Source organism: Phacochoerus africanus, chromosome 2 (assembly GCF_016906955.1).
Source record: "Phacochoerus africanus isolate WHEZ1 chromosome 2, ROS_Pafr_v1, whole genome shotgun sequence".
Classification (NCBI taxonomy): Eukaryota; Metazoa; Chordata; class Mammalia; order Artiodactyla; family Suidae; genus Phacochoerus; species Phacochoerus africanus.
This window is the reverse complement of record NC_062545.1, coordinates 228169456-228182638: the sequence shown is the minus strand read 5'-3', so window position 1 is coordinate 228182638 and position 13183 is coordinate 228169456. Positions and strand designations below refer to the sequence as shown.

Genomic DNA, 13183 nt, shown 5'->3' with positions numbered 1-13183 from the left:
TAAAATGCTTTTCTTCCAAGAAGATCAAAGCAAATGAAAGCTTCTTTTATTTAGCTCTCCTTATTACTCCAGTGACATGGTACGTGTCAGGTAAATTATTCACATTTGATCAACTGAGAAAAAGAGGTAGCAGAATGTGACAAGACAGGCAGGAAGTTATAGGAGATAGTGTTGGAACAACAGCCAAACACATCTTCTTTCTGACTATGTGTTGTCCGCTACCTCTACATTCTGCTCTGATAGAGATATGATGTGCTTTCATCATTTAAAAATATTATGACAAAACCTATGCTGTCTGTTTTTAAAATATATGTGTAATATTATGTTTTACTGGTCATTTCAGCCAATTCATCCCAAAATGGATTTTACCTACAAATGTTTGACTTTAATACATTAACATAAACAACCTTCACTACTCAGAAACTCCTAAAACAGTTACTGAATGTCTCCAGTCACAAACCAATAAAACTGAACACAAAATCCCCATACCCTTGTGATCATTTAGGTAGAAAATGGCCAAACTCAGGTATCAGATCCTCATGACTCACAAAGTAGTGGATTACATATGTGTGTACCCCAGTACAAGGTAGTCTACTAAACGTGGATTATACATTCCCAATACCACATCCTATCCCAATCACCAACCTCCTGAGATTTAGGAAAAGACCACTGGTTCAAAGGTTGACCTGAAGGTTAATATTCATTTTTTGCTTCTAGAACTCTGGAATTATGTGAATATCTTTGTACACGCAAAACCACAATTACTTTCTAAAATGCTCCTCAAACCAACCAAAAGAAAAATTTGACCAGTATCTGAAGGATGAATACATAGAAAATGATAGTGTAATGATACTGCAAAGATTTTGCTGATGGGTCTGCCATGAGGAAACTGGAAAAGAGTTTTGAGATATTTAAAAATTTCAATATGAAGAACAATAGACTAAATAGCTGCAATATTACAAGTGAAACCAATCAAGACATCATTACAAGAGCTTTGCTGACAATGAAAACAAATTTCTAGGCCAATCTGTTGTCTTCACTATGAAAGAACAAGAGACAGACATATAGCATATGTCTGCACAAATGCTGCCCACCAGGACTGAGGGATTTATGACACTCGGTGTAAGAGCCGGGGAGTTTTAAAACTGATATAAGGCAGTGGTTTCTCATTACTCCAACAGCAGTGTTAGGCATTTTCTGCCATGACAGCGGAATCCCCTACAGGAAATGAAAGATCCAGATGCTGTGCCCTTTGCAATCTCTACTGATAGTCACACGTTGAGCCACCTTGACTTTCCTCTCTGCGTGGAGAATATAGGATACATTTCAATCCTTAATGCCTCTCTGGACACATAAGCCACAATTTGCCAAATTTAGAAATCCAGGGGACAGGAATCATATTATTAAACATACCTGACAATGGAGAAGATGATCTTTTTATAATCTTCTTTTCATACTGATTGACCTAGTGAGGCACAGGACTCTGACAGGCCCCGAGGCAGGATGATGGGGCCCTTGCCTGTGGTCTTTAGATTACTGAAGCAAGATCATTTAACATTTACAGAGAAATCTACTCTCACAAAGGTTTAACAATTAATATTGGCTATGGCTGAAGGATTTGAGTAATAGATAAAGCTTGTGCCAAAACCGAACCCAGTTAACTAGTACCCAGTTAACTAGTACCCAGTTAACTAGTAACAATTGATATTGGCTATGGCTGAAGGATTTGAGTAATAGATAAAGCTTGTGCCAAAACCGAACCTAGTTAACTAACAGGACACTGGTGCGGTTGGTGGCACAATATTAGACAGGTGTCAATGGGATAAAGAAACTCAGTTGTAACTGCTTGTGGGCTGGGGTGTTCTTAGTTTAGAGTGACATTTTCAAGACACATGGTCCCCAGATGAATCTCCTGCTGCGATTCAATTTTTAAAGTTAAAAGTGCTTTCTACTTTATCAATTCATCTTAAGATGTCAAAGTTTACACTGAAAATGTTTTCACTTAATAAAAGATATGAAAATCCTTTGTACATCAAAAGAAATAATTCTGATGTGTAAAAGGCCCCATGAAACAAGTTATAAAATAAAGATCATATTTCTAAATAAACCTTCCTAAAACATGTGTTTCATCTCTATCAACTATTGGATTTGGTAAGAAAATATTTTTTAAAGTAGCTATAAATTATATTTAAAATATATTGAAGTGTTGACAAATAAAATTTGTTTCTCAGAGAGGCCTTACATTAATTTATTTAACTCTTAACATGCATTAAGGGGATCATTCATGTTACACAGTTACATCCTAGTGTCACAGGATCTAAACTATAAAAAACCTTCAAATAATCTAGGAGCCAGAACCTAGACTCCCAGTATTTGATGAATGAATGCTCTACAAAACAGGCAGATGCCTTTTAAAATTATGATTTTAGAGGTGGGGGAGAAACACTTCATAGCCATTCATTTTGCAAAGACAAATGTTGGGTGAGACAGAGACTGTGGACTCCCCTGACAACAGGCTACAGAGATTTATGCCATAATGATCCTGGAGGCTTTGCTTCAAGCGATAACCTGTCCACAGCTGGCCTACCAGATCATGCCTTGATTGAAGATCAGTGCAAGGACATTGCCACTGATGTCAAATTCGGTGTATGAAGGCTGGAAGAGAAACAGACATTCACTGGATTAGCATCTCAAATGGTGAAAATTGAAAGGCAGGTATTTCATATTGCTATATGGATATGGCTAGACTCAACTACTTCCTTACAGCAGCAATAGCAGAATAATCAATATAATAAATAATTAGAGAAAAATAAAATAATTAAGCATCCTTTTTACCAGTAAGACTCATTTTTAAATGCTGCCATTCAATGCTGTGGAAATATGTGAGATGGGCTCCCTCCTATATGCTGCCAGTGAAAGTAAAACTTGGAGTAAACCTTTAGAAAACACATACGAAAAGCCTTAAAAACTTCACTCTCTTTAACCTTATAAATCTACTTCTACTATCTGTTTTAACAAAGTAATCCTGAAGGCTGACAAATTTTAAGAAGCAGAGATGAAACCATCTAAATGTCTCACATTGGTTAAGTAAATATAGTATAACTTTGCTGTGATATATATATTGCAGCTAATTATAATCACTGTTGGAAGGAAATGTACATACCCAAAACTATGTTCTAATGTTAAACAAAAAATATGTAAAACTATACAGTCATTATTTTTTTTCAACTCAATATGAAACTATGCATAAAGAAAAAACTAAAAAGTGATCAGCAAAATTAAGTTATTATATGTGGTGTTAAGTTTTGCACATTTAAAACATTTTTCAACAAAAATGTGAATTTCTTTTACAGTAAAAAAGAGAAATATAGCAAAAGTTTAAGTTGTTCAACTCATTGTCCAATGTTTATCCTAAATGGTACCATCCTGCTCAGGGCAGAGGCACCAGGCTCCATACAGAGGCCACCAACTGGGACTGAGATGGGTTAGCACCCATCCAAAGGCTTCCTAGTAGTATATTAGGCATGCTTGGAAGAAAGCTCTATTAATGGAGTGATGCTAATTAGCAAAGACAATAAAACTGGCTCCTATTTGAGAAAGAGAAAAATCAATCAGGAAACTGACTAACTGGTAACAAGAGAAAAACAAAAGAACATCAAAAAACATAAAGTGAGAGGACCAAGAAAACCATGAAAGAGAGCAATAGAGTGGCAGGACCTGATTACTGCCCCAGATCCTGACATCTACAGGTATGGCTTCAGACCATGCGTATCCTCATAATAACTCTAGAATACGTTTCTGCTTTGGAATCCCAACAAATCTTTCAAAATTTTTGAACACTCTGCCTCAAAAATTCTTGAATCCAGGCGTCAACTTCATCACTTCCCACAAGGCAGCAATACTCTCTTAGTTAACTAAAAGATATGGGTGATGTGCCTTGTAACAGATTGAGGTAGTAAAAGGCAAGTCTGACCTAACAAGAAGGGCTAAATAGCAAGATATAATAATAATAAGATGATACATAACAAAATAATAAATAACTCTATATATTAAGCAGGACAATGATGACCCAGACGATTGCAACATAAATTCACTCAAGATACTAAAGAATATACAAAATGTTTCACCTAGTTGCAGATCATTGAGATGATTAATGTTTTTAAGATGCAAAGAGGTTCAGTTGACAAGTTTTGTTCAAAAATCAACAATGGAAGAAGTATGTCTTTCATGGAAAGTGAAGAAAATCATTGTTTCTAATCTGAAGAAAGGTTAGCTCTTAAGTCTTTCTCTTTCCCAGGAGGCTTTTGCTCTGGATCAACTCCCCTTTTCCACTGGAGCCCTGTTAGATCACAAAACACATGTAACAAATGCTCAGTGGGTGGCCTGCACCATCTGTGGCCTTGGAATAGCTCTTTTCTGTGCCTGTTTAAGAATCAAAACTTCAACTCTGGCCTCTTTAGAAGAGTGTCAGATTTAGCCCACCAAACTACAGAAAATGGAAAAAAAAACAAAAAAACAAAAAAAACACCTTTTAGAAGCACTTTTTTTTTTTTTTTTTAATTCTCACAAGCACATAAGCCTCTTAAAGGCCATTTGATATATTTTTATAACCAGGTGACTAGAAAAGCACGAATGACACACTAGGAACTTATGGCTTCATAGTAAGTGTGCAGCAGGGGCAGCTGAAGGAATAAAATCTTTGAGGCAAAAGGTCACCTAACACTGAGAAAGGGTAGAGAATATCCCTACTATGCCAAGTGGTTTGTGGTACAGACACTTGTCTGGGATTCAGACCCCAGTAGTAGACTTTGCCCTGCCATTTCCTAGCTAGCCAAGCTGAGACAGTCAGTCACTTATCAAGAGATAAATTAATGAAATGAACTGTATCAGGGGTTGGTGCCCGTGAGCCAAATCTGGACCAACACCTGTTTTTGTAAATAAAAGTTTTATTAGAATATAGCTACATTCATTTATTTATGTATTGTCTACTGCTGTTTGGGACTAAAACTGGAGTTCAACAGTTACAAAGAGACCACATGACCTGCTACAAAGAAAACCACTTGTTTTTCTCTATGATTATACTCTACTTGTGATACTTCTAACACAGATGTTTAGGAACCAAGCTTTTCCCTAATTCTCTGTGGACACCAATTGGATGTCCTATAATTTAGCTCAATTCTGACACCAACTGTCTGGAGTTAGCGCAGATCCTACAAGTTAAGGTCTCAGTCCCACATGACTGTTCCCCACTTTAGACATTAATGAAAAGGCTGTCACCTATCCTGACTGACTGGCTATAAACTGGAGATTCCCAGGACTTCCTCCTCAGGTTTGATCATTTGCTAGAAAATGTCACAGATCTCAGGTAAACAGTTTGTTTACTAGTTTACCGCTTTATTATAAAAAGATACAACTCAGTAACAGCCAGATGGAAGAGATGCATAGGGTAAGGTAGCAGGGAAAGGGCACAGAGTTTCTAGGCCTTCTCCAGGAATGCCCTCTTCCCAGCACCTCAATGTGTCCAGCAAACTGGAAGTTCTCCAAAACTCATGGTTAAGAGGTTTTTATGGACATTTCAACACATGGACAAAAATCAATCATGAACTCAGTCTCTAGCCTCTCTCCCCTCCCTGAAGGATGCAGAGCTGAGGCTGAAATTTCCAAGCTTCTAATTACAGCTGAGTCTTTATGCTGATCAGCCCCCAACCTGAAGCTATCTGGGACACCACCTAGAGTTGTATCATTAGAATGGTTAATGTTCCTATCACCCAAGATATTTCAAGAAATTTAGGAACTTTGCATCAAAATCCAGAGCTAAAGATTATAAGAACAGATATTCCTAGCACTTTTTTTTGGTCTTTTTGTCTTTTCAGGGCTACACCAATAGCATATGGAGGTTCCCAGGCTAGGGTTCCAATTGGAGCTGTAGCCGCCAGCCTATACCAGAGCCACAGCAATGCCAGATCCCCAACCCACCGAGCAAGACCAGGGATCAAACCTGCATCCTCATGGATGCTAGTCAGGTTTGTTAACCACTGAACCACGATAGGAACTCCCCTAGCACTTTTTTCCTTCCCCAATACATTATTTTTTTTCTACTGTACAGCACAGTGACCCAGTTACACATACATAATTGAATTAGGAAGATGTGGTATATATACACAATGGAATACTACTCAGCCATAAAAAACAACAAAATAATGCCATTTGCAGCAACATGGATGGAACTAGAGACTCTCATACTGAGGGAAGTCAGAAAGAGAAAGACAAATACCATATATCACTTACATCTGGAATCTATTATATGGCACAAAAGAACCCTAGCACTTTTATTGCTTAGAAAATTATAAAGATTTTAGGAGCTCTAACCAGGAACCAGAATGAAGACCAATATATATCTATATCTATATCCATATACCTTATTATGTCACAATATGTCACCACAGAAGTAAAAATACTTATTATACAGTGTTTTACAGAGAAAGTTTGCCTACTTCTAAATTAGATAATTTCTAAGATCCCTTTCTAATCTAAAATCTGTAATTGGTTGAAAATTAGGCCAGTTATTAAAGAATTGCTTCTCTGTAAACACATTAAAAATGGAATTTAATACTCCATGTATTAAACTCATAAACTCCAATTCTAAAAACAAACAAAAAAAATGCAAGAAAACAAACACACACAGTATGAATTTCAAGGCTTGTTCTTTTAGAGGTGGATTTGCTTAAATATATGAGATTATATTATAGCTTAAATTTTTTAAGCCAATACTCAAATAATAGCAGTGTAAATCAATATGCAAAGTTTTGCCTCTAAAATATAAAAAGCTTAAAGGTAAATGATGCTTGGGAAAAAACAAAACAAAATAAGTTTTCTTGAAACCCAAGAAAATGAAATGATTTAAATGGACTGAGTGTCATAGTCTCTAAAGGCACTCATCCATAATAAGATTTTTAGGGACAAGCAACAGGGGAGCCCATTTGGATTTGAGCTGAGGCTCATAATAGTCAAGGAACGGAAATTATCTTGCTTTGCTTTTAAACCATTGCTTGTGGTGGGCTAGAGTCAAGTTATGTACCCAGAAGGAAGACACATAGTGCTCAGTGGACTAAAAAGCCTGCAAGTTTAGTTATTTGGGGTAAACTATCCACCTATGGATATCATGAAATGCAGTTTAGGATCTCAGAGATAATTCTGTTATTGCAATGACCTGCCTGACTTTCTTCATACAAAGCTTATTCCCCACAGATGAATCACACTACTTGGATCTAAGGGTGGCCTCAAAGGTAGTCTCCAGACCAGAAGCAGCATCAACACCTGGGAACTTGTTGGTAAAGTAAATTCTCAGGCCCTGCCCCAGACCTACTGAATCAGAAACGCTGTGTTTCCATGCGCCTTCAGGGCATTCTGATGTATGCTCAAATTTGAGAGTTACTAGCCTAGGACAAATCCAAGCCTCAACTACTAGGATGATTCGGTACCTCAGGGCTTTGCCTGTAAACCAAGTTGCCTACAGGGAGTTCCTGTTGTGGCTCAGTGGTAACAAACCCAACTAGTATCCATGAGGATGAGGGTTTGATCCCTGGCCTTGCTCAGTGGGTTAAGGATCTGGTATTGCCATGAACTATAGTGAAAGTTGCATACGAGGCTTGGATCCCATGTTGCTGCAGCTGTGGTATAAACCAGCAGCAGCAGCTCCGATTTGACCCCTAGCCTGGGAGTTTCCATATGCCACAGGCATGGCCTACAGAAAGATTTTGTCCAACATAGATAACCATTTATCTTCTAATGCTATATCACAGCCTTTCCTGCTAATTCCATTCTACAGCAAGAAATTTGTCTAAGCATGAGTTACAAATGCCATGTACTGGCTTATGCAATCGGTCATGCTTTGGCAGAGTCCTTGAAATTTCTAGGGGTAAGTATTACAGTGAAAATTCAATATGATAGGAATCATGATGATGATGATGGCTCTGAAGTCAATCAGATGTGAGTTTCAGTCCTAGCTCCACCACTGACCAGTTATATGTCTTTGAGCAAATTATCAAACCTCTCTAAATCTCACTTAACTATAAAGTAGGAAAATATTATATACTTAATAGCATTGCTGGTCTGACTACACAGAATTATTTAAAGTATTTTGTAGATATTCTAATATATAGTAAGCTCTATAAAATTATAACACAACATAACATGACTAGGAATATACTTTCATGGTCTGTGACTCATATGCCTCTTATTTGTGGTTGAGTTCCCTTCATCACATCTCGGGGAAATTTCCCATATTTCCCATTTACATAAATTTAACAAAGACCACCTTAAAAATGTAACTTTAAACAAGATGCTGAGGTTTTAATTTGAACATCCTCTTACTCAATGCCATGTATTCAATGCATTTCTTCTTTAATACTATTTACTTACTTCATTGACAAATGGCAAGAAAGGTATCAACATAAAGTGAGAATAAAGGCATTCTGTACTGAACTATTGCAGAAAACCCACAGAATTTACAAGAGGCCTCAGGGTGGTTTTGCTGAATCAGAGTGGTTAAAATCCTTCCTGGGAGCACCATTCAACTCCCATGAGTCAGTGAACTCTTTAGAAACATTTAGAACTATCTGCTATGTTCAGAGAAGGTTTAGGAAAGATTAACTTACGTTACATGGTCTAACAGTCTGCTTCTAGCCAGTAATCTTCCCACCTAAATTCATCTCCATAGGTCTGTTGTGATAATATTTGACCATGAATTCATAATTGAAAAAATACATAGGCTCACTTTTAACACAATTTACTCAGATATAATCATATATAATTCAGTATATTTAACATAATGGCTTTTCTAGAAGGATATTTCATTTTCCTTATTTATTCCCTAGTTACATAAACTTACTTAACTCCAATATGCACTCTCAATTTTTTATATGTAAAATAAAAGCATCATGCTTGATTATATCAAAATTCTCTGAATCTAATGCTAGAGTTCATACAGTTTAGATTTTATAGAGGTAGCTGTCATAATAAAAATGAATGGGGGGAGTTCCCGTCGTGGCGCAGTGGTTAACGAATCCGATTAGGAACCATGAGGTTGTGGGTTCGATCCCTGGCCTTGCTCAGTGGGTTAACGATCAGGCGTTGCCGTGGAGCTGTGGTGAAGGTTGCAGATGTGGCTCGGTGCGTTGCTGTGGCTCTGGCATAGGCCGGCGGCTACAGCTCCGATTAGACCCCTAGCCTGGGAATCTCCATATGCCGCGGGAGCGGCCCAAGAAATGGCAAAAAGACAAAAAAAAAAAAAAAAAAGAATGGGCTTTTTCAAAAGTATCTTCTCTATGACTGAGCAATTCGACTTATAGAGGAACTTATAAGGAAATAATTTGTGCATACCACTTGGCTTAATATGGGGAAATTTATCTTCATGGATAAAAAGAAATTTGATCAAAATGTTTATTATAATAAAAAAATTAGATACAGTTAACTGACAACAAATAAAAAAACTAAATTAATTATAATATGTACATATGTAAAATGTCACAAAGCCATTTAAAAACTGTGTTGTAGGAGTTCCCATCGTGGTGCAGTGGTTAATGAATCTGACTGGCATTCATGAGGATGCAGGTTTAATCCCTGGCCTCGCTCAGTGGGTCAAGGATCTGGCGTTGCTGTGAGTTGTGTAGGTTGCAGACGCGGCTCAGATCCCTCATTGCTGTGGCTGTGGTGTAGGCCGGTGGCTACAGCTCCAATTCGAACCCTAGCCTGGGAATTTCCATGTGCTGCAAGTGTGGCCCTAAAAAGGACAAAAACAAAAAACAAACAAACAAAAAAAAACACTAGGTTATAAAAGACCAGTCAATAACTCAGGTAAAAGGTCACTCAGGTGAAAACAGCAAGTAACTGGTCAATAAGTATGTTTATATATATTTATTTAAATAAATATATTTATAAAAATCTATAGGATTATATATAAATCTGTAGTACTTATTTATTTACATAGAAATAAACACTAATACTGTATGATTAAAATAATCCAAATAAGTAAGTGATGCTGTGAGTTGTGGGATTACATGTGATTTTTATTTTTAGGTTTAGTTTATGCTGGCTTTACTAGATTTTTTACAAACAACTGGAATTATTTTTAAAGTTCAAAAAATAATTTTTTTTTTTTTTGGTAGCATAAGTGGACAAATTTTTCTCTTTTATTCCTGAAAAGATTCTTAAAAGCATGCACTCTGCCCATCTCAAATTCTCCTTTGCTTCAGGACATACACTTTCTGGACTCAAATTAGCAATTAGTTAATCCAGAATATCAGAGAAGCACTCTCATCAGCCTCTTCTCTAAAACAGCATCCTGGGAGTTTCCATTGTGACACACTGGAAACAAATCCGACTAGTATCTATGAGGTTGAGGGTTTGCTCCCTGGCTTGCTCAATGGGCTAAAGATCTGGCAGTGCCATGAGGTGTAGTGTAGATCACAGATGAGGCTCAGATCCCGAGTTGCTGTGGCTGTGGCATAGGCCAGTGACTATAGCTCCGATTCAACCCCTAGCCTGGGAACTTCCATATACCGAAGGTGTGGCCCTAAAAGAAAAGAGAAACAAACAAACAAACAAACAAAAACAGCATCCTTTTACTTTTCTGCATTTCTGCCTGCACTGCCCATATTTTCCTGCTGCTGGGCTCTGTTTTTCATCAGTTTGTCCACTGAGAATGCTTTATTCCATCTCAATCTTTTGAGATTGTTTTATTTATTCTTATTATTTTGCTTTTAGGGCCAACCCTGTGGCATATAGAAGTTCCCAGGCTAGGGATCGAATAGGGTTTGCAGCTGCCAGCCTAGACCACAGCCACAGCAACTTGGGATCCAAGCTGCATCTGCAACCTACCTCAGCTCACGGCAATAAGGGATCTTTAACCCACTGAGAGAGGCCCAGGATCGAACCCGCATCCTCATGGTTACTTGTTGGGTCTGTAACCTGCTGAGCCAAAATGGGAACTCCAATCTTTTGAAATTCTGACCCTCCTTCAAGACTTGGCTCAAATGTCTTTTAACTCCATCCTGTCATTGCACTCCCATTCCTCACTCCCAACAAAATTCACAAAGCAATGGTTTCTTCAATGTGCAATTATATTTCCTGTTCTGTGCTGACAATGGGAGCTCACAGGATTAGAGTAGCAGTTTGAGGAATTGGTGAATGAATGTTACACCAGAAGAGGGTGGTAATTCCTCAGCTCAAGCCAGTTTCTCCAGAGTAGGAATATGTATGGATCTGATGTCAGGCTTTTCAATATGTCAAAGAAAACAAGAAATCCATTTTTTCTAAAAATGTAAAACTTTCAGTTTTAAAATATTAGCTCATAAAAAAAAAACACTGAAGACCAAAGGAAAAAATACCTGTCAGCTGAACCTAGCCTGTAGGCCCACATTTGCAACCTCTCCTTAAGCTTACAATATTTACATCTCTGTATCCTCTTATCAGCCAGCACAGAGGTTTGCTCATAATCGTTTGTACCTAACAGTCACTCATCTGTGATAATAGAGTCCATATCAAAGATAACATCCACCCTCTAAATCTAAAGTTTTAAAACTTGTTTTGCTGCTGAGCTTCTCGGTGAAAACCTTCCAAAGATAACACGGAAGAAAATTCACTCTTTCTGACCTAAAACAGGAACTTGTCTTTTCTCCTGAACTTTGTACTAACCCAAGAATACTGTCAGCACTCAATAAATAATAAATTACAGTCATTTAATTACAGCTTTTATGTAACCAGGTCATGTTATATTGACTTCATATTTAAAGCAAAATTTTCTAGCACTTAAGAAGAAAGCACTCAGGGATAAAAGGCAGGCATAAGCCAAGTGATGGTCTAAGAAAGAAATGGCAATTTTTATGTCTGCTTCAGAAGAGCTAAATCAGGCAAGGAAAATAGAAATGAAACCAAGCCAGCTGAATACCTCATAGCAGGGAATGGGAAAGCAACGCAGGAGCATTCTGGATCTATAGCATTACCTCACTGCCATCCACAAAACAGCGTGACTTAACTGTTTCTGGCTCCTCCAAAAAGCACTTTCAGTGAGGCAGACAGAAATGACCTAATACAAGGTACAGTCTCAAAGTCAAGTGGCTAGGTAGAGGATCTAGCCCTGAGTCTTGAGAACAGTTTGGAATGCAGGACTTGTTCAGGAACTGGAGGGTATGAAACAGGAGGGAAGTCAGCAGTGAAGGCTATCCCTTCACTGGTGAGGAGACAGAAATATCACCAGCTCAAGAATACTAAAGCAGAACTGACTCTGGGGCCCATCCTGGAAACAGGGAGAGTTCTGTCAGTAGACAGGGTTGTCTTGATGGTGCTAGAATGTGATGGTTCAACACTGAGTCAGCTAGTCAGCATAATGCCTGCCATGTGATAAGCACTACCCTAAGCATGAGGTCAAGGCCTCTGTTTTCAGAAAGCTTTCCTTTCAACAGAGGGAGACAGATAATAAGCATGTTCAAAAAAGGAGATGTCAAATAGTTACACATCGTACGAAGAAAGGAAAACAGTGTGCCGAAATAGAGTGCCTGATAGACTACTTTAGATTGGAAGGTCAGAGAAAAACTCTAAGGAAGTGACATATTAGCTGAGTCCTTAATGATAAGAAGGAATAAGCCCTGGCAAATTCTTAGTAACCTGCACCCCTAGATGGAAGAACAGCTAGCACAGATGCAAGGACTATCTCATGCCTGGGCATAAGAAAGAATCCCAGTGTTCATGGACTTGACAAAGAAAGAGCAAAAGCAGTAGGAGATGAGCCAAGAGGGGGAAAAAAAAGAAGCAATTCATATAGGATATTGAAGGCCCTGGAAAGGGATTTGGAGTTCATTCTAGGTACTTAGAAGCCTCTGGAAATATTTGAGCAAATAAGTACTACCAACTCTCTAGGCCCCATTTCTGAAGACAACAGTTCCATTTGCAAAAGGGGATAGCATTATGTGTGTACTGCTGTTGCTCTTAAACTTTATGGGAGACCTGGGGTGAGCATAGACAGGGGGCTGGTGATGGAATCAACACCAATAACTCAGAGAAACCTGTGTTATTGTCATGGGAAAGGAAATCTACTTGCCAGAATACTCCACCACTTGTCAGAGCCCTGGGCCTTCCTTGAAGCTTCCACAGCCCCCTGCTCAGGCTCTTGTTAGACTGTGAGCTT

At 38.1% G+C, this 13183-nt stretch overlaps 1 protein-coding gene across 1 annotated transcript in view; it reads right to left on the bottom strand.

Moving 5' to 3' along the window:
• TMC1 (transmembrane channel like 1) overlaps positions 1 to 13183 on the bottom strand; it is a 159391-nt gene that overhangs the window by 30820 nt on the left and 115388 nt on the right. Inside the window, exon 15 of the mRNA XM_047769233.1 lies at positions 2588 to 2655. Within this exon, the coding sequence (XP_047625189.1) occupies positions 2588 to 2655 (68 nt within the window). The remainder of the gene's footprint in view (positions 1 to 2587; positions 2656 to 13183) is intronic.